Here is a 22,580-nt window from a genome sequence, read left to right on the forward strand (position 1 = left end):
TCCCACAATGAGGTCACTATTATTCTTCTCTCCCTTAATTTTGACCCAAATGCTCTCACTTTGGCTTTGAGGTTCTAAATCTTGGATCTCTTCACAGGTATACACATCCCTGACATATAACGCCACTCCTCCTCCTTTCTTGTCTGGTCTGTTTCTCTGAAATAGATTGTATCCCTCCATTTTTACATTCCAATCGTGGGACTTATCCCACCAGGTTTCAGTGATGCCTATTATGTCATATTTAGTTTGCTGTACCAAGAGCTCAAGCTCATCTTGTTTATTTCCCATGCTTTGTGCATTAGTGTACAGACATTGAAGTCCATTAGTCATTCCCCCGTGTCTCTTATTTAAGGATTTTTTCCTCCCACCACTAGGTCTGCTTGCTGTTTGCTCCATTTGGTCTATGACATTTGGATGATCATCTTCATCAATTAATAGACTCCTACCTTCAGGAGCACTGTCTCCCTCCCCCACATTAGTCAGTTTAAAGCCCTCCTGATGAGGTTTCTTAGTTTTTTGGCAAAAACATTCCTCCCAACCGTTGTGAGGTGCAGCCCATCGCTTGCCAGAAGTCCATCCTCAAGAAACTGCAGTCCGTGATCTAAGAATCCAAACCGTTCCTGTTTACACCATTTGCGAAGCCAGCTGTTTACTTCCACTATTTTCCTCTCTCTCCCTGGGCCACGTCGTTCAACTGGGAGGACAGATGAGATGACGATTTGTGCATTTAATTGCTTCAATTTCCTGCCCAGAGCCTCGTAGTCTCTTTTGATCTTCTGGAGGCTATTGCTTGCAGTGTCATTGGTTCCCACATGAACCAAGAGGAAGGGGTATTTGTCAGTGGGTTTTATGATTCCTTGCAGTCGTTCAGTTACATCTTGGATCTTAGCCCCGGGGAGACAGCACACTTCCCGAGACATCTTGTCAGGCCCACAGATCACTGCTTCTGTTCCCCTCAGTAGGGAATCCCCTATCACCACTACACGCCTTCTCTTAGGTTTGGTCTTGGTTCTTCCGTGAGCGGTCCGTTCCAAGGTCGCCTGCACATTCCCTGAGGACTGACTTTGCTGCTCATCTTCATATACGTGATCGACTGTAATGAGGGAGAGATCCTCAAATAGAGTCTGCTCTTCGTCTTCCATGCTAGGGGAGAGGACCTCAAAGCGATTGTGTATTTCTAGACAATCAGAGCGAACCCTGGGCCTCCTACTTCTTTGAGTCACGTTTCTCCACATATCGGGCTCCTGTGTTGGTGAACTAGCCTCCTTCTCAGGGGAGTCCCCTGTCTCCTCCTTGGTGGAGACGGTGTGCTCTGTTGCTTCCAAGAAGAGCTCCAGCTCTCTAATTCTTTGGAGCGTAGCTACACGTTCCTCCAGTTGCTGGACTTTGTCTTTTAGGAGGGCAATCAACATGCAATTGCTGCACGTAAAGCTGCCTGCCACCTTTGGCAAGATGGCAAACATTGCGCAGGAACCGCAGGCGACTGCAGCTGTTCCCTCCCCCTCCATCTTGAGAATGTGTCGTTGGGCTTGAGACTAGCTCCCCTAAATCTAAAAGATGGTTCAAACTGCTCAACAGAAACCCTGCCCCCTCTGACCTTTGACCAGGGAAAGCAGCTAATCAGCCACAAGAATCACACACACAAGAAACCCCTTTTGGCTCCTTCTTCAGCCGCTGCCCTGCAAACACTGATAAGCTCCTCCCACAGCTAATCACCTGCCTCAACAGAAACCCTGCCCCCTCTGACCTTTGACCAGGGAAAGCAGCTAATCAGCCACAAGAATCACACACACAAGAAACCCCTTTTGGCTCCTTCTTCAGCCGCTGCCCTGCAAACACTGATAAGCTCCTCCCACAGCTAATCACCTGTCTCAACAGAAACCCTGCCCCCTCTGACCTTTGACCAGGGAAAGCAGCTAATCAGCCACAAGAATCACACACACAAGAAACCCCTTTTGGCTCCTTCTTCAGCCGCTGCCCTGCAAACACTGATAAGCTCCTCCCACAGCTAATCACCTGCCTCAACAGAAACCCTGCCCCCTCTGACCTTTGACCAGGGAAAGCAGCTAATCAGCCACAAGAATCACACACACAAGAAACCCCTTTTGGCTCCTTCTTCAGCCGCTGCCCTGCAAACACTGATAAGCTCCTCCCACAGCTAATCACCTGCCTCAACAGAAACCCTGCCCCCTCTGACCTTTGACCAGGGAAAGCAGCTAATCAGCCACAAGAATCACACACACAAGAAACCCCTTTTGGCTCCTTCTTCAGCCGCTGCCCTGCAAACACTGATAAGCTCCTCCCACAGCTAATCACCTGCCTCAACAGAAACCCTGCCCCCTCTGACCTTTGACCAGGGAAAGCAGCTAATCAGCCACAAGAATCACACACACAAGAAACCCCTTTTGGCTCCTTCTTCAGCCGCTGCCCTGCAAACACTGATAAGCTCCTCCCACAGCTAATCACCTGCCTCAACAGAAACCCTGCCCCCTCTGACCTTTGACCAGGGAAAGCAGCTAATCAGCCACAAGAATCACACACACAAGAAACCCCTTTTGGCTCCTTCTTCAGCCGCTGCCCTGCAAACACTGATAAGCTCCTCCCACAGCTAATCACCTGCCTCAACAGAAACCCTGCCCCCTCTGACCTTTGACCAGGGAAAGCAGCTAATCAGCCACAAGAATCACACACACAAGAAACCCCTTTTGGCTCCTTCTTCAGCCGCTGCCCTGCAAACACTGATAAGCTCCTCCCACAGCTAATCACCTGCCTCAACAGAAACCCTGCCCCCTCTGACCTTTGACCAGGGAAAGCAGCTAATCAGCCACAAGAATCACACACACAAGAAACCCCTTTTGGCTCCTTCTTCAGCCGCTGCCCTGCAAACACTGATAAGCTCCTCCCACAGCTAATCACCTGTCTCAACAGAAACCCTGCCCCCTCTGACCTTTGACCAGGGAAAGCAGCTAATCAGCCACAAGAATCACACACACAAGAAACCCCTTTTGGCTCCTTCTTCAGCCGCTGCCCTGCAAACACTGATAAGCTCCTCCCACAGCTAATCACCTGCCTCAACAGAAACCCTGCCCCCTCTGACCTTTGACCAGGGAAAGCAGCTAATCAGCCACAAGAATCACACACACAAGAAACCCCTTTTGGCTCCTTCTTCAGCCGCTGCCCTGCAAACACTGATAAGCTCCTCCCACAGCTAATCACCTGCCTCAACAGAAACCCTGCCCCCTCTGACCTTTGACCAGGGAAAGCAGCTAATCAGCCACAAGAATCACACACACAAGAAACCCCTTTTGGCTCCTTCTTCAGCCGCTGCCCTGCAAACACTGATAAGCTCCTCCCACAGCTAATCACCTGTCTCAACAGAAACCCTGCCCCCTCTGACCTTTGACCAGGGAAAGCAGCTAATCAGCCACAAGAATCACACACACAAGAAACCCCTTTTGGCTCCTTCTTCAGCCGCTGCCCTGCAAACACTGATAAGCTCCTCCCACAGCTAATCACCTGTCTCAACAGAAACCCTGCCCCCTCTGACCTTTGACCAGGGAAAGCAGCTAATCAGCCACAAGAATCACACACACAAGAAACCCCTTTTGGCTCCTTCTTCAGCCGCTGCCCTGCAAACACTGATAAGCTCCTCCCACAGCTAATCACCTGCCTCAACAGAAACCCTGCCCCCTCTGACCTTTGACCAGGGAAAGCAGCTAATCAGCCACAAGAATCACACACACAAGAAACCCCTTTTGGCTCCTTCTTCAGCCGCTGCCCTGCAAACACTGCAAGCATCTGGGAGTCATATAAGTGTCCTTCAAAAGATGCCATGGAAGGAAGAGCTCCATAAAATGTTGTTTTAATTGTGCAATGTGGTTGTACTTTGGTGGCACCCTTACTGTGTGTTTTGTAGAGTACTAAAGAAGAAGAAAAGCGCTTGAGAATTGCACCTAGTAATTTGGTTCATATTTTTCAGCCTGGAACACAGAGTTACTTCAAAGGGAAGGAAAAACCAAATGGAACTGTCACATAGCACACTGTTGAGAGACCAGTTAAAAATAAATGTTTCTGCAGATTTCATAATTCACGTGCACACACTGGCTCTGCAAGAATGTTCAGACTGGCTGACTGCTGCAAAACAAATGACTTTGATTGCAGTATTTCTTAGCTGTTAAAGTCACTATGATATTTAATGTAGCATTCAGCAGTGGCCAATGCTTACCAGGATATCGGTGTTCTCAAAATAATTCCTCCAGTATGGCCTGATCTTCCTCTGTCCACCAATGTCCCATACATTCAGCTTGAAACCTTGTGCTTGCACGCTTTTGATGTTAAAACCCTGTGACAAGCAGAGATAAAGTATAACTGGTGTTAACGTGATGCCTGGCTTCAGATTCACAGGCACACATCAGTCACAGTTTATATATCACAACTCTGGAAACCCTAACAAAATAAACCCCGTGCTGCTATTCAGATGGATTGGCTGTGGGCAAGGTGAAGGCTATAGCAGCCTTCCATGGATCAGGGTCTGTTTCTGTCAAAGCTATAAAGATGTATGTTGCAGCTCATAACAAGAAAGGAAGGTGCAGTTGGAGGTGAGAGAACAATGCAGATAAGAAGAAATCACATAGCCTTGCAAGGAGTAAGCCTCAGCTACTGAAAGCTGAGGCCAATGTGCAGGCTAACGAGAAGCAGAAGTCTGTATGTGAGTTGATACGAGAAAACTAGAAGCAACAGCTGCACTTTTGAAGGGCCCATTTCATCAATTAAAGCTCCAACTGAAAGGGGAGTGCAACCGGAAAAACAGGATGTGGTGCAGGCTGGCAATGAGCTGCCACACAATACAGGGGATTGGCTTTAAGCTTGGAATCTGAGGGTGGGCTTTTTCTCTAAGGCGTGGGAGCATCTCATAGGCAATGTGCTCCATCTTGAGGACTGGGGGAAGCAGATCCAACCTTGTACAATCTCTAGCACCATCCACTGGCCAACATTGGGATGGTGTCAGTTGAGCAACTAATGAAAGATCCTTTAGCCCTTAAAAAAAGCTCTGGAGAGTTGGTGCATGTAGAGAGGACAGAGGGACACTGTGTGTGTTGCAGTTTTGAAGTATACATGTGAAGTATCTGCACCATGTATGCGCTGAACTGCAACACTGAAGGGCGTAACAACATGCAGCTTGGTTTAATCTTCTAATTCTCTAGTGTGTGTTCATAGTCTGAGAAGTTTTAAAGCAAGAAATGCATGCACTCTACAACTGTTACCATTCCATTGGGCACATGCACACCCCTTCAATCTGCACTATATTAACATGTGAGGAAAAGAGTCATAGTTCACTTAGAAAGCACATGCTCTGTATGCTAAAGGTCCCAGGTTGAATCCCTGTGATCTCTAGGTAAGGCTGGGAAAGGGTCCTGCCTGAAACCCCTAGAGAGCCGCTGCCAGTAAGCCTGGACTACAATGTGTGAAATGGAGCAATGGTCTGATTCAGTATATGTGGGGCTACCTTTGAAGGTGACCCGGAAACTACAACTAATCCAGAATGCAGCAGCTAGGCTGGTGCATGGGAGTGGCCGCTGAGACCATATAACACTGGTCCTGAAAGACCTACACTGGCTCCCAGTACGTTTCCGAGCTTCAAAGTGTTGGTGCTGACCTTTAAAGCCCTAAACGGCCTCGGCCCAGTATACCTGAACGAGCATCTTCCACCTCCATCGTTCTGCCAGGACACTGAGGTCCAGCTCTGAGGGCCCTCTGGTGGTTCCCTCACTGTGAGATGTGAGGTTACAGGGAACCAGGCAGAGGGCCTTCTTGGTGGTGGCACCCGCCCTGCGGAACGCCCTCCCATCAGATGTCAAGGAAATAAACAACTATTTGACTTTTAGAAGACACGTGAAGGCAGCCCTTTTTAGGGAAGTTTTTAATGTTTGATGTTTTATCACTTTATTATTATTATTATTAATAATATTCTGTTGGGAGCCGCCCAGCCAGATGGCAGGGTAAAAATAATAAATTAGTATTATTAGTAGTAGTATAATGCAGCTTTCTATGGCCTTAGGAAGTGGCTGCATGAGGTAAAAGCTATATGAGTCCTAGAACTGTGGGTATACTACTATTGGAATAAAGGAAAATGGGGGGGGGGGGGAGTACATAGGTGTTGTGGCATCTGTAGCAGCTTTATTTTTTATTTTTATAAAAAGAGATTATATTTTACTTTTGGTTGCAAGACAGATTCTGTTTGTAGCCACCCTTCCTTCTCCATTCTCCAAACTTCAAGATTTAGCAGAGCACCAAAAGCCTCATTCCTTACCTGTGTGGGAGTAATGTGGGTGATGTCTTCAGATGCTAGTTGTTTCAAAAGTGTGGTCTTGCCTGCATTATCCAATCCCAGGAGGAGGATTCTTACCTCCTGGTCTGGTGCACTCTTCAATTTGCGCAGAATTGACAGCAAACCCTGTTAGTGAGAAAGGGCAGGAGATGTTACTTGCTAGATGTTATTTTTATCATCGTTGCCAAAAATCAATGAGAAACAGAAAGAAAGGAGATCCTGAATAGCCTTCTAACACATGAACAAAATGTACAAGTTGCTGCCTGTAGGTTGATGATCTGTGATACATGAGACAAAAAGAAAGGGGATTTGAAAGAGGGATTTTCCACTTAATGAGTGAGATTAAAAGGAAGCAGGAGAGTAAACACAGAACTATTTGGTAATTAACATAGCACTAAAATAATTATTTTAAAAAAGAACATCAAGAAAGAAATGCAAAAGAGAATATAGAAGTTTTAATAATTTCCTAAAGTAGGATAATGAGGAGGTCAAGTGACTAGAGAAAGGAAAAGAGTTCCTTACATTTGGGAGAGTGGAAACATCAAAATAAGAAAGAGCACAGGGAGATGCAAGTTTAATAATATTTTTTTTTATGAATGAAGGGGCTGCAGAGGAGACTAGAGTAAAGGGAGAAAGCAAGAAAAGCAGATTACAAGTGGCAAGGCCACGAGTGGCTATTAGCACTGAAAGCTAGCAAACAAACAAAACAAAAAAAAGAGGAAAGGGAAAAGGAAAAGGAAAATAAAGAGATGATAGCATGATCAGAACAATGAAAGAAGAATACAAGCAGCAGAAGGGAGAATAAGATAAAGATGTTGAAAAATAAGAAAGAAAAATAATCAAAGTGGGTGGATCTATGCAATAACTTTGCAACAGAAGTAACGTATAAATAAAAATATAGGTCAGAATCTCACAACACACCAGCACTATGAAAAGAAGCAGCTGCAAAATATATGTTTTTAAATAAACCACAATAAAATTATGTTGCAGAATCCAGAATGAGATTGCAGCTAGATAGTACGTAACAAGTAAGAAGTGGAAAATATTTCCAGAAGGGTATCAGTGTTAGTTTGTTGCAACAACTATCATGTGGCACACTTTAAGACTAACAAGTTAGTGATGGCATAAACTCTCATAGACCAGAGTTCATCTCATCAGGTACCTAAGAACGAAAGATAGCACTGAGGCAGAAAAATAAATGTGAATGCTATGAGCATAAATAGGGCAATTCAAACCAAATAAGTGAATTAAATGTCCAAGTGGGAGGCTGTACAAGGAAAAAAGTAACAAGTCCTAAAACCATGTTGCATGGGACAACAGACAATGGAAACAGAAATATATATGTCTGTAACATGATTAAAGCACAAATGAAGAAAAATTAAGAGAACAGAGAAAATAGGCTTAAGCTGAGAGACAAGAAATTGTCAAGCAAAACATGACAACAACCCATGCAAGATAGAATGAGAGTCTGAAATGAGGATTTTACTAGAATCAGGGTGGATTTTAAGAGACATATTATACAGAAAGAAATCTTAACTAGAACAGTAATACAAGCTGAGAAAGAAGAATGCCCAAGCTCTTAACTTCATTTTCCATGCATGGACCTAACCCTTATTTTGGTGTGTCCATGAACCTATAGCAACAAATGATAGCACTTGCTCAGAGGGGGGTCCTAAGATTTATCACCTCCTTCTCATTCTTCCCATTTGAAGGCCATTTTGCCCCCTCATGCAGCTCCCACTAGTGTTAAGAACTGCCATTAATATTAGATCGTATCATAAATCATTCATATCAGGGTGTTAGGTCTCAAGATTTAGGGCAGTAAAGAATTTCAGTCAAGCTGCTGAATTAGTTTTATTACTTTTGCCACCAGCCAATCCTCATGTATACAAAATCACATAATCCAAATCCTCCCTCTACATTCCGACTAGCCATGCCATGAATTCTTACCTACTAATGATTCTGATTATCCACAGCGCCTTGTATTTATTCTCTGAACCATTTCAGGCAAATGATACATTCACATGTCAGCGTTTTCATGATGTATCTATTGCAAACCTCTCAATTGCCTGCATTGTGTAGCTAAGAAAGTTCAGCAGATTTCAAGTGATAGATCCTTGAGCTGAGAGTAGCTTTCAGGGTTTGGGAACAGAAGATCCCTGTGAGTTTATTTGCATTGCATTGCAAAAATGCTAGAAATAATTGTGTGCATTGGTGGTGCCAGCACTCAAACACCTGTACTACTTTAAAAGAAGTGTCAGCTGGAAGGGCATGTTGGGCACTGATATGTAAATGTATCTGGGCTGCTTTCTTACATCTCTATAAGATGCAGATCAGCCAGATTGGCCACTGGGTGACAAAACTATTATTAAAGCCAAAAGATCTACTTTCTAGTCCTAGCTTTGCTAGCAACCTGTCACAGGTCACCTGTGACATCTGCTGTTATTGCTTGTATTTTCCCTGTGCTTGTTTCTCCTCCAGTTCATATGACTGACTGATACATTCTTAAAGCCAACAGCATATCTTGGTAAATTATAAGAAGTGCTCTTGGTCACATCACAGCCAACTATCAGCTCTAAACTCTGGTTTTAGTTCTTTGTTTTAGGTACATAATATATTTTTCTAATAAATAAATAAATTAATTAATAATAATAATAATAATAATAATAATAATAATAATAATTTATTTATACCCCGCCCACTCTGGGCGGCTTCCAAAAGAATATTAAAATACTGTGATACATCAAACATTAAAGGCTTCCCTGAAGGGCTGCGTTCAGATGTCTTCTAAAAGTCTGGTAGTTGTTGTTCTCTTTGACATCTGGTGGGAGGGCGTTCCACAGGGAGGGCGCCACTACCGAGAAGGCCCTCTGCCTGGTTCCCTGTAACTTGGCTTCTCGCAGTGAGGGAACCGCCAGAAGGCCCTCGGTGCTGGTCCGGGTAGAACGATGGGGGTGGAGACGCTCCTTCAGGTATACTGGACTGAGGCCATTCTTGAGCTTTGTCTCATTGCTAATCCCCTCCATAGCATTTAGAAAAAGTTATTCTGCGGCTCACCATGACTCATTTAAAAACCCTAGCATATGTTCCTTTGGTCCAGGTGGAGAGCAGGATACACGTGTAAGCGAGGGTACACAGTAGCAACTCAATTATTTTAATTTATCAGTTGTGGAAAGATGTTCTTTTCTATCAAGGATGCATGTATTAATAATAAGTTCCATGGGGTCATTGTTGGTTTTAATTTTAAATAATTAAATATTTTGAGTGTGAGCAAAAACCAAACATATCTTACATTCCAAACATACAATAACTGAACATCTTGATTGGCATTTTGTCAGGAAAAACTATGCTGAAGCAAAAGGATTTTTTTAGGCTGAAAACACACCACTGGTGTAAGTTATTTTGTTCTGAGCACACACTTGATAAGCAACAGTTATTTCACAAAGGCCATAAAGGGAACCACTAACATATACTTATTAATCTTGGACATGATCCAGCCATACATTTTTTTATATTGAGACACTGAGATCTGGCAGAGACAGAGGTGTTGCATTTATACAGGCCATCCAACCATGGAATTCCCTTCCTCTCCAAATAATATTTGCAGCAACCATTATGAGTTTTTACCAGTAGTTAAGAACTCATATTTTTTGCCCAGGACTTCGGTTAATTTCCCCCCCTCCTCCGCATTTGTATTTTTATTTGTATTAGGTGCTCTTAATTTTAACTGTGCAGCATGATTTAAATTTGTTCATAATGCTTTAATTGTTGTTGGAAATCACTCTGGTAGGCATATTGCCTGAAAATTAGTCTATAAACATAATTAACAACAACAACAATTTGAAGACATGCATTTATGAACATGCATTTAGTTATCCTGTTGAAATCAGTAGAACTTGTATCATTTTTAAAGCTGCAAAATACCTCATAGTAAATATTTATTTCAAAACAACCCTATTATGACTAATACACAAACTAGGGTAGAGAGCAATTAAGCTGCCCAAGATCAGCAAGCAAGTTAAATAAGGCCTTGAACTCAGGTTGTCATGATCTGAGTATGTCATGAGCCAAGTCTATCCACTACTAGAGCACTCTGTCCCTTGAGCTCCACAAAATACTCTCCATATCCAAATATAAAGCATAAAGAGGGAGTACCAGATTGTCTGTTTATTTGAACAGTTACACATGCTAGTACAATGTTAAAGCATAGCATTAAATAGCTATAGTTCTCCTTCTTTAAAACTTGCTATTCTTTTAACTCTACACCAGGGGTAGGCAACCTAAGGCCCGGGGGTCTTTCTTAATCCAGCCCACGGACAGTCTGGGAATCAGCATGTTTTTACATGAGTAGAATGTGTGCTTTTATTTAAAAGGCATCTCTGGGTTATTTGTGGGGCATAGGAATTCGTTCATCCCCCCCCCCAAAAAAATATAGTCCAGCCCCCCACATGGTCTGAGGGACGGTGGACCAGCCCATGGCTAAAAAAGGTTACTGATCCCTGCTCTACATTGTATCAGTTTTCTGGTTGTAATCCGTGTCACATAACTGTTGACATCAATAATGTATTTATAGAACAAATGCAGAATATTTCAAATATGTACTTGGGGGAAAGCATCATGGAAAAAATACACATTTAAAAAATGCCTGTTATTTTCTACCGAAGTGACCCATATAAGACATACCATAGAGAGAATTGCCACACATGCTATTGGCTAGTAGTAGGGAGGCTTGCCAATCACTAAAGAACAGAGAGCGGAATCCCATTAGAGGAGAGAAGTAAATACCTGCTGTTTATCTGGATTAGCCATAAAGCTTTGATAATGAATTTAGAGTGCAAGTACAAAGAAATCTGCCTTTGGTAACCAGCAAATGTTTACTTAGTTGATGTGGTATTTCTCTAAAGATCAAGTCAAGTACAGCTGTCCTGTAAGATAGTCACTGAGGTTGTTTCCCCAATAGTAGATTTCATTGAATTCTATCTTCTCTTTGTCCCAGAACTATCAGCCTTAGCAGCAATTGTGGTAAGGCAAGGTAGAAGTGTGTTGCACAGTAACTATATGGCTGAGTCCTGTCTTGGAATGTGGGATTAGGAAGGGAGGAAATCTACATGACATCAATCTAACACAGCTAAGGCTGAACTGTAATGTGTGCAAGCCTTTCAGTCTGCCCCACCCTAAAATGCTATTTGTCTTTGCACCAACAGCAGAGGGGCAATAGTGTGGCCTTTTAAAAGGCAGCTGGCAGGGGACTTCTTGGGGAAAATACCCCTTCCTGCCAGCAGAGGAGATCCTCAAAATCCTATGCTCCCTGGTATGTCCTCCTGGAAACCATAGAACTATATCCTTTGATGACTTTAAAAGATTAGACAAATTTATGGAAGATAGGTCTATAATCATTAATACTTAATGGTCCATTGTGTAATTAGGTTACAAAGTTCTGGGTGGAAGAGTGTGTGGAGTGAATTTGTCATGGCCTTAATAAACTAGCTGATGCCATGAAATGTATTTCATTATCTTACTCCTGCATCTCAGGCTGAGCTGCATACAGTATTAGTACTAGCTGTATTAGTAGCATAACTTTATACGAACAAGCTGTGAGGGCTAACAATTATCATACAGCTACAGTATTTTTCAAAATACTGATGAAGTGCAGATGTTTCCCCATATTTCTGAAAAATACTACAGAAATTATGAATAATGATTTTGAATATTCATCCTCAGGCAAATCTATGGTACAACTTCAAATTATCATCATAATCACTACTATCCACCCCTCCACCCATAGGTCCCAGGGTAGGCTACAACAATTTAAATAGTTTGTATTTCTTAACATCAAAATTTTAATCACAAAACCAGTGTGGAATCTAAAAATATACAATCCAAGAGTGTGGGATAATCAGTCTCATATAACCAACATGCTTAAGTCTAATTAATGCATGAAGGGGTTGATACCATAGAGTAAGCTACCCTGTCAGGCTTAGCTATGTCATTTCCCTTCACCTTGGGAGGAAAGAGGTAAACAAACACCCACCCACCCCACTTAGTGTACCCAAGAAGCTCAGCATGTGAAGGTTTGAGTTGGTTGCTCCAGCAAAATTGCATGGCTCTCACCAGCCACTCCTCAGTTCCTATACCAATACAGTGGTACCTCCGGTTAAGAACTTAATTCGTTCCGGAGGTCCATTCTTAACCTGAAACTGTTCTTAACCTGAGGTACCACTTTAGCTAATGGGGCCTCCCGCTGCTGCCACCATGTGATTTCTGTTCTCATCCTGAAGCAAAGTTCTTAACCCGAGGTACTATTTCTGGGTTAGCGGAGTCTGTAACCTGAAGCGTCTTTTTCTGAATGCACATGAATCTGACCTTTGGAGAGTGTGTAGATAAACCATTTTTAATTTTCCAAGTGTGTGGTATTCTTCTTTGCTGGGGGAAGTGCCAAACTTTGTAACTCACTTAGAAGGGGCTATTTTAAAGGTCTAACAGCCTGTATTTCCACATTTTATAGGGAAGGAGGTGGTGTTGGAACACTTTGTACACTTCTAAGTCACCTCAAAAAGAATACTGTAACGCTGGAAAAGGTTCAGAAAAAGACAACAACAAAAATCAAGGGGCTGGAGCAAAACTCCTTTTCATCTTACAATGTTTAGGACTTTTTTCATTTACAAAAAAAAGGGGAGTAAGGGGGATATGATACAGGTTTATAAGATTGTACATAGATTGTGCAAAATCTGCTAAGCAGTAGTTCCTGAACTCCCTTCATAATTCTAGAATCAAAGATCATCAAGTGAAGATGTGTGGTAGGAAACTAAGAAAAGACAAAAGGAAGTACTTCTTCACACCATAGTTAAAACTTTGGAATTTGCTTCCAAGCTGGTTGGCTTAATGAATGAATATAAATTCATGGCGAGTAAAGTTATCATTGCTTGTTATTCACAATGGCAATTTACTACCTGAAAAATCAGAGGCAATGTGCTTTTAGATACTAGCTGTAGGGGAAAGATAATAGGAAAGTGCAATATCATTCATGTTCCACTTGTAGGTTCCCTATGGGCATTTGGTTGGCCATTGTGGGAACAGAATGCTGAACTAGAAGAGTTTTTGCTCTGATCCAGTTTGACTCCTCTTATCGTATCAGATAATGCTTGCTGCAGATCAAGTAAGCTAGTAAGGAGATGAACACATAGAAGATCTGTAACACCAGAATTAAAAAACAAACAAACTGCAATGTGTTCTTGTGTATATTTAAAGCCCTGTAACAAGGTGCATTTGACTTCTATTTCACATCTTTCTTTGAAAACCCCGGGATTCCTCATGACCCAATTCCACTTCGAAAATGAGTTATTTCAATAACCCAACCCACTCTCTTAGCCCCCTAAGATCCCCCACTGAGAACCCCGCAAATCCCATCTCAACCTGTCTTGCTTACAGCTGCCACGTGTCATTATAAAACAACAACGAAGATATCGCCCCTTTCAGTCTCGCATAAGATTGTACTGTATCTCATAGAATACGGGGGGTGGGGTGGGTAACCGTGTTGCAATTCTTTACAGGCTATTCTCGCAGCTTCCCAGAGCACATCCAGTAACTCGCAGTTTTGAAATATTAAACAGATGAAGGGGTCCTTCTTTCTGATATAAAATAAATAAATTAAAATAAATTAAAAATAGAAATCCGGCGATCTCAGCCGCTCCGTCCCCCTCGTCACCTGAGCGGTTCCTTCAGCTCCAGGTACACGACTCCCGCCCCTCCCTTCAGCCAGGCCCATTCATCGTCTCCTCATCCATCCCTTTAGAGCAGCATCCCCCTCCCTCAACACGGAGCGCTCCGCCGCCACAGGACGGATCCTGCCCCGCACCCAGCACAGGGCGGAGGGCCGGTTCTGCGCTCCCGCTTCCCACAACGCCCTCCCGGGGCCCCCTCGGCCTTCTCCCCCTCCTAATCTCTCACTCACCATCCTCTACGCGGCTCCCGGTTACCATGGGCAACTGCGTCATGCGCGCGCGCGCACTGCATTCCTCCCACGTAGAACGTCCGTCCCGAGTTCGACGCACAAGCTCCGCCCACTACCCTGTTCTCTCCCCTCCCTAACCCTCCAAAGAACCCAGCCTCCTTCTTCGTCAGATACATGCGGCCTGCGTCGACGCAGGCACCGACGCGACTAAGCCAGCCTTTCATTGGCTGCGGAGAGCCACGCGTCCTCGGCGGGGCGGGGTTAGAAGCGGTGCCCATGTGCACGAGAAAGGAAGGCGGCGGCATTGCTGATTGGTGCTTGGCGAGCTGAAGGTAGGAGTGAGCGGTAGTCGGGAAGTGCCACGAGGAGTTAGGAGTTAAGAGTAAGAGAAAACCATAGAGGCGGCCTGGCTTGCTTTCCCGCGGAATGCAGGACACGCCGGGGAGGGAAGGACAACATGTAATAATAACAACAATAATAATAATAAATAATGTAGCAGAAGGGGAGAAGTTTGGCAAGACGCGAGGCATGTGTGGTGCTGCGCTCTTAGGGTATTAGTGACACTGTTTCTGCATTGTTAGAAGGAAAACCTGTTATATATATATGTGTTTGTGTGTGCATGCATATGCATATATATGCAGCTGTGAGAATGTCGCTCATTTTTGCGGGGTGTGAAATGGAAGAGTTCAGTAGTGAAGGTAGGCATTGGCGTGCCAACTTCAGTGGCATGAGAGAAGAGCGGATTGGACCGAGGATGGAGATGTTTGGGGCTGCGTACTCACCATATAGTTAAAGCAGACGCACACACCCTCGCTGAACTACAGTTCCCAGCAGCCTTCACAAACTGCAGCTCCCATAAGACGTGTGTGCTTTAAGTGTACGGTGTGTGTACAAACAGTGATCCACAAGTGGTGCATAATGGGAATAGGTATCCCCTGTTGTTTGTGCTCTCATCTGGTAATTAGAGATAAACAGAGTTGTAGTTAATAGGCTTGTTCTACACTTGATACACAGTGTTTCCGCAGAGCAGGGGTAGTAGAGTGAGAAGTCACTGCCAAGTTATGTTTTAAGGTGGTGAATAACAGCTGGCTGCTCCTGATGAGATTGTTGTAATTTTTTTTTAACCATCTGTGGCCCTGTTGATTATGTAGAAATTTAGCAGTTCTGCGTGATGTATCAACTGGGTTGCCTCTTCATGCACCTTATGTATTTACAGTAACTTTTTGTACAGCACTTTGTCAGTTTCTCTGCCCTTTACCTGTCACACTTTCCATCGTCAGGGTAGTTGCTCTCAAAAGGATTGTGTGTGTGGTACTTGAGCAATGATTGGTTGATTGGAGGGATATTGCCTGGGTAGTGTGCATAAGGAGGAGTTAAGAGTGCCACTGTTTGTGGGTTTGTGGTGGAGGTGGAGATTATCAGAGGAGTAGGGGACACAAAATATTTACTATCTGTACAGTTCTTCCGGCCCCCCCGGCCCCCGTCTTTCAGTATTGAACTATCATGATAGCTGACCCTTCCAACTGCTGGTGTTTGTGAATGTTAAGCAAGGCTCACATGGCACCTGAAGTAATGAGTATGTATACTCAGTTATGATTGGTTCATTGGCTACAGCCATTCTTTGACTAGGATAATCTTGCTACAGTAATCCATGCTCTGTTAACCTCCTAATTGGACTGTACATTACAAGGGGTTGCCATTGGGCAGAGTCCAGAGTCTGCAGCTAGTGCAGAATGTGGCTGCCATTTGCTATCTGGAGAAGCAAGTTGGGATCCTATTGTACCAGTCCTGAAAACAGTGGACTGGCTATCAGTGAGTTACTGGGCCCAATTCAAAGTGCTGGTACACATGTATAAACCCCTGAATGGTTTAGAACCCAAGTATTTAAATTAACACTTTCCATAGTATTAGCCAAACTGAATTTTGAGATCTGCAGGGGAGACCCTGCTTATGGTACCCTTGATGAGTATTGTCCAGGAAATCGCTGTACAAACAGGACCTTCTCAGTGGTGGTACTCCAATTACAGGACTCAACCCGATCTCTCACTTTGTCTTCATTCAAATGGCAATTAACAGTGTTCAGCTGCCCAGGAAACACAATGGTTTGCAGTCCAACTTCTATGAAGGAACAGAAGGCTATCATTTTGACTGGGTTTTGATGTCACACAGGGGATGGCTAAGGAATGGCAAAATGTCTGTGATGTAGGGAAACAACCCCCTACCCCAGAGCTTTCCAAACTGTGTGTCGCTACACGTTAATGTGTTGGCTGCAGTGAGTAGGTTTGTCGTGCGAACACTCCCCATGCCTCTTCTAGGACTGGAAAGGGGTTAGTTGAACCCCCAGTTTGCTAGCAAAACTGAATTACTGTGTCACGAAATGATGTACAGTGGTGCCCCGCAAGACGAATGCCTCGCAAGACCTGCTAATAGCCTTTTAGCAGCTAATCCGCTAATCCCTTAAGCCTTTAATAGCCGCTAATAGCTGCTAAACCGCTAATAGCGCTAATCCGCTAATGGGGTTGCTTCGCAAGACGAAAAAACCGCTAGACGAAGAGACTCACAGAACGGATTCTTTTCGTCTTGCGAGGCACCACTGTATGTCTAAAAAGTGTGAAACCAACATGAAAACTTTGGAAAGCTCTGCCCTACCTATAAAGTACACTTGGGGAGAGGGACCTGAAGATGATGTGGCAAGGGGAATGGCAGAACTGGAAAGGGCTTAACCAGGGGGGTTATTTTGAACGTGACTTAAGATTTGGACAGGGACTATATGCTACAAAGGGAAGGAGAGGGACCTACTAAGGAGGTTCAAAGAACAGGGACAAAGTAAGCAGTGTCTGAAAAGCAGGAATCTGAGGAGACATGTTGGAGACATGAAGTTGAGAGAAATATGAGCTAAGTGAAAAGTAGGGTTTATTTGCTTCAGCTGTGAAAACTGTTTATTATTATCTCTTTGTGTGTTTTTTAATCCAGTTCCTGCTCTATAAACGATTGCCCATGATTGCCGAGTATTCCTAGAAGTCCAGCCCAAGAATATACTGTCTACCATTTCAGCCTTGCTTACATCTTCATTGACTACCTCAAAGAATTCTAAAAGGTGGGTGATGCAAAACCTTCCAGTGAGGAAAACCAGACTGATAATTTCTCTGCAAAGTGTGGGACTATCTAGCATGTGACTGGTGTGTGCAGTTGTCTTCTTATAGGTGGGGAGAAGCTGGCACCTGGAGAAAGCTATAGTTTGCTGAGGTAGTACTCACAGATAAATACTGGAGTTGGTGATCCAGGATACCATTTTCTAATCCTCTCCTTTAGACAAAATTAGGGTTCAGAATCTGAAACAACCAGAGTTTTGCCTGCAGTAGAAGGCCTTCTGTACCTTTTCTAGTGCTTCTCTCCCTTAATAGTGTGTCTCTTTCAATTTCTGGTAACTAAAAGATAATCAGCACTTGTGTGTTTTTCCTTTTGATGTCTAGCCTCATTCCCCCCCCCCCCAGCTCTCCCACTTACAGTCCCAGCATAAATCCATTTAACTATACCGATATCCTCCTGTTTATTCCAGCCACCAGTTAGATGAGAATTCTCTACTTGACAGAGATTGCTGCCCATTAACAGAAAGAGTTGAATATTTATCCAGAGGTCAAGGGCGGTTTGTGCCTATACACACTTAATTCTGTTTTGTCTTAGTCATGCCTTTGGAGATCTAATTATTCTGTAGCCACAAGGGTAAGCTATACTCTTGCTGAGCATGGTATCTTGACTTAAACTGCCAGTAAAATATTCTACACATCTTGACTGTTAATGAAATGTTATAAATCTTGGCTATCTTTTATTCTTCTCCACACTACCTATCACCCTGTTGTCAGATGTGACCTCTCAGAAAGGTTGATATTTTTCCTGTACAAGATATTTTAAATCTTGCCTGTCTTGTTAAATCTCCATTCATTTTTTGCAGTAATTCTTTTTTACTATGTTCATTTAATTTTTCAATACATATACAGTGGTACCTTGGGTTAATAACTTAATTCGTTCTGGAGGTCTTTTCTTAACCTGAGATATCACTTTAGCTAATGGGGCCTCCGGCTGCCGCTGCGCCACTGCCACACAATTTCTGTTCTCATCCTGAAGCAAAGTTCTTAACCCAAGGTACTATTTCTGGGTTAGCGGAGTCTGTAACCTGAAGTGTATGTAACCCGAGGTACCACTGTAGTTGGTAATGCCTTATACCTCATAAAGACACTGGCCAGGGGCTGTTTGCATAAGAAATTTCTCTTGGTTATGGTTAGTCCTAACCTTTCAGTGGTACTAGGGAGGGCTGCTGTTTAATATTTTAACAGAGTATGCATAGAATTTCTTTGGAATGTATAGCAATTACCTTAGCAAAGATTATGCTGTAGATTCCATACATGCTGAGTGTACGATATGTGAACAACAAGGTAATAAAGTCCTCCCTCCCCTCTGTGTATTTCTGTGGCTGAAAAGTCACAGCGTGATCCAGTTCATGCCAAAGTTCATAGCATGAACAAATAAATAACTTGCTCTTTGGAGAGTGGGATTTTCCCAGAATTTCCCAGCCTCTTTTCTTAGTTGCATTCCTTTGAATCTAATAGTTTCATTTTTCGGGCACACCTTGAGACTCTGTATAACACACACACACGTGTATATATCACCAATTTATAGGTTTCTAATTTATAAAACTTGTGGAGACCACCAAGTTTTACACCAAAAACTGGTATCAGTCACCACAATTCCACGTTGCCATCATAGCCATCACTTATGTGCCAGGCATGTGCCACTCATTGCGCACATCTTTATCCTTCCTGGACCTCTGTGTGTTTGTGGCAAAATAGCGATAGCTGGATAAACTCCAGTTGCCTGACATGCACCATTTAAGCGCTGTGCCCCCTCAATCTCTTCTAGGGGTTCTCTCAGTCATCCGGAGCAGATTTGAGGAGTTCACAGGAGAGTTCTTTAATGCAAGTGGATATGGTTGTGCTGATGGGATGCATTATTGCCCTTCCTATGGCAATAGCACCTGTTTATTTAAAAAGAAAGTGTGCAGCAGTTGCATTTCCTACCAGTGTCTTGCAGTGGTGGCGGGGCTTCCTCTATTTCACATAGGAGAATGGGCAAGACAGCTAAACCATCAGGGCAAGAGTTAACACAGATGCATCCTTTCTCAAAACTTGGTAGCTTTTATTTTTTTTTTTTAAATAATATTTTATTGAGTTTTACAACAGAAACTTGAAACAACATTAAACAAACAACCTCGGAAGAACAGCATAAAGAAAAAGAAAAGGAAAAAACAGAAAAGATAAATACTACAACACACAAACACAAAACAGCAAAATACAACATAGAAAATAAAACATATTTAAAACAATTTTTGTCTCCTTGAATTCTTTACATTAACTTATTTCTCCGACTTCCCCAGGCCTTCCTTCTCTGTATTCCAAATCATATATTCTGTCTGCAAATTCTTATCCTCTATCGTACTTTGATTTTCTAATACTCTTAAAGACTAATAGATAATTGCATTTCCTTAGTCTGACAATATATTAAATCTTTCTCTGATCACTTTTTCCCAAATACCCATTCATCCTCAATCCGATGTCATCAAATGTTCGTTATCTTATAATGTTTCTGTAAATAATCCTTGAATTTCCTCCAATCTTCCTTCACCGTCTCTTCTCCCTGGTCTCTGATTCTGCCGGTCATTTCTGCCAATTCCATATAGTCAATAACTTTCATCTGCCATTCTTCCAGTGTGGGTAGCTGTTGAGTCTTCCAATACTGTGCGATGAGTATCCTTGCTGCTGCTGTAGCATACATGAAAAATGTCCTATCCTTCTTATGCACCTGTTGGCTAACCATACCCAGGAGAAAGGCCTCTGGTTTCTTCAAGAATGTGTATTTAAAAACTTTTTTCAACTCGTTATAAATCATCTCCCAGAATGCCTTTATCCTTGGGCATGTCCACCAAAGGTGAAAGAATGTACCTTCAACCTCTTGACATTTCCAACACTTATTGTCAGGTAAGTGGTAGATTTTTGCAAGCTTGACTGGTGTCATGTACCACCTGTATATCATTTTCATAATATTCTCTCTTAAGGCATTAGATGCTGTAAATTTCATACCAGTGGTCCATAACTTTTCCCAGTCAGCAAACATTATGTTATGACCCAAATCTTGGGCCCACTTAACCATCACTGATTTCACTTCCTCATCTTGTGTATTCCATTTCAACAGCAAGTTATACATTCTTGACAGAATCTTAGTTTTGGGTTCTAACAATTCTGTTTCCAATTTTGATTTTTCCACCTGGAAACCAATTTTTCTATCCATTTTGAAAGCCTCCATTATTTGATGATAATGAAGCCAATCTCGAACTTTACTTTTTAATTTATCGTAACTCTGTAATTTCACTCGATCACCATCTTGCTCTAAAATCTCCCAATATTTTGGCCAATTGGCCTCCATATTGAGTTTTTTTAGTGCTTTTGCTTCCATTGGGGACAACCACCTTGGAGTCTTATTTTCAAGCAAGTCTTTATACCTCATCCAAACTTTAAACAATGCATTTCTGACAATGTGAATTTTAAACATTTTATGCACTTTAACCTTGTCATACCATAAGTATGCATGCCAACCAAAAGCGTTATTAAATCCTTCTAAGTCCAACATGTCAGTGTTTTCAAGAAGTAGCCATTCTTTTAGCCAGCAAAAAGCTGCTGCTTCATAATAAAGTTTCAAATCTGGCAGGGCAAAGCCCCCTCTTTCCTTAACATCAGTTAATATTTTAAATTTTATCCTTGGCTTTTTGCCCTGCCAGACAAATCTAGATATATCCTTTTGCCACTTCCTGAAATAGTCAGTTTTGTCTATAATTTGCAACGTCTGAAATAGAAACAACATTCTTGGCAGTACATTCATCTTTATCACGGCAATACGACCCATTAACGAGAGTTTCAAATTAGACCATATTTCTAGATCTTTCTTTATCTCCGACCAACATTTATCATAGTTATCTTTATATAAGTTCCCATTTTTAGCAGACATGATAATTCCCAAATATTTCACTTTTTTCACTACTGTCAATCCTATCTCATTCTGAAACCTTTCTTTCTCAATTTCTGTTAAGTTCTTTGTCAAAACCTTGGTTTTAACTTTGTTTAATTTAAACCCTGCCAATCGACCAAACTCTTGAATCAATTCTAAGACTCTTTTTACACTGGATTCTGGCTCCTGCAGTGTCAAAACTAAATCGTCTGCAAATGCTCTTAATTTATATTGTTTAGATCCGACCTGTATCCCTCTGATCAGTTGGTCCTTTCTAATCATATTCAGCAGCACCTCCAGGACTGATATAAAAAGTAAAGGGGAGATTGGGCACCCTTGTCTTGTACCTTTCTCTATTCTGAACTCCTCAGTTATTACATTATTTACAATTAATTTCGCTTTTTGTTCAGAATAGATTGCACTTATACCATTCTCAAATTCTTGGCCTACCCCCATACCTTGGAGATTCTTCTTCAAAAAGCTCCAAGAAATATTGTCGAAGGCCTTCTCCGCATCCACAAATATCAAAACTGCTTTTGTATTTATTTTTTCCTCCAAAAATTCCAATATATCAATTATATTCCTCACATTGTCAGATAGATGTCTTCCTGGGAGAAAACCTGCTTGATCTTTATGAATCTCCTTTATTAATACTTTCTTAAATCTTCTAGCCAAAATGTCTGCAAAAATTTTGTAATCCACATTCAGTAGCGATATTGGGCGGTAGTTTTTAAGTTGATGTTTTTCAGTCTCTGTCTTCGGTATAAGCGTGACAAAAGCTTCCTTCCACGTTTCTGGTGCTTTTTTCCCCTGAAGTATTTCATTACAGACATCTTTCAACGGCTGAATTAACCAGTCCTTCAATACTTTGTAGTATTTAGCAGTCAGTCCGTCCGGTCCTGGGGACTTGCCTAGTTGCATAAAAACTTGGTAGCTTTTAAAAGGGCAGTCGCCATCTCCAGGTGAACACACATGCCAACCATAATCCTTGGTTTTATTTGGGTAAACCATGGAGCTCATGCACTGACCTGTGGATTCCTTTTCTACTCTGCAGTAAAATGGCAGCCAGTGTCACCACATTTAACATTGACATCCCTCGCTGGGACCAGAACACTTTTATGGGGCGTGTGAAGCACTTTTTCAACATCACGGACCCAAGGACGCTGCTGGTGTCGGAACATGAACTGGATTCAGCAAAGGCATTGGTGGAGAGCTGCAGGTAGCCTGGGCAACTAACAATGGTTT

The 22,580-nt window shown here is 42.6% G+C and overlaps 2 protein-coding genes across 7 annotated transcripts in view; one reads left to right on the forward strand and one right to left on the reverse strand.

Annotated features, from left to right (window-relative positions):
- The window catches only part of ARL3 (ARF like GTPase 3), a 37,848-nt gene extending 23,431 nt beyond the window's left edge, over positions 1-14,417 (reverse strand). Inside the window, exons 1-3 of one of the 2 annotated variants that reach the window (XM_083441608.1) lie at positions 14,280-14,417; positions 6,311-6,454; positions 4,226-4,342 (exon numbers count right to left, since the gene is read on the reverse strand). In XM_083441608.1, coding sequence (XP_083297734.1) covers positions 4,226-4,342; positions 6,311-6,454; positions 14,280-14,282 — 264 coding nt within the window. In that variant the 5' untranslated portion in view covers positions 14,283-14,417. Of the gene's footprint in view, positions 1-4,225; positions 4,343-6,310; positions 6,455-14,033 lie in introns of both variants that reach the window. The other variant, XM_083441607.1, reaches the window with a different exon arrangement.
- Positions 1-22,580, forward strand: part of SFXN2 (sideroflexin 2) — a 122,006-nt gene that overhangs the window by 79,404 nt on the left and 20,022 nt on the right. For 2 of the 5 annotated variants that reach the window (XM_083441597.1, XM_083441601.1), the window contains exons 1-3: positions 14,514-14,611; positions 17,253-17,376; positions 22,390-22,554. In XM_083441597.1, coding sequence (XP_083297723.1) covers positions 22,394-22,554 — 161 coding nt within the window. In that variant the 5' untranslated portion in view covers positions 14,514-14,611; positions 17,253-17,376; positions 22,390-22,393. Of the gene's footprint in view, positions 1-14,513; positions 14,739-14,855; positions 14,978-17,252; positions 17,377-22,389; positions 22,555-22,580 lie in introns of those variants that run through there. The other 3 variants (XM_083441598.1, XM_083441600.1, XM_083441599.1) reach the window with 3 other exon arrangements.

This window comes from Podarcis tiliguerta, assembly GCF_965153285.1.
Source record: "Podarcis tiliguerta genome assembly, chromosome: 5".
Classification (NCBI taxonomy): Eukaryota; Metazoa; Chordata; class Lepidosauria; order Squamata; family Lacertidae; genus Podarcis; species Podarcis tiliguerta.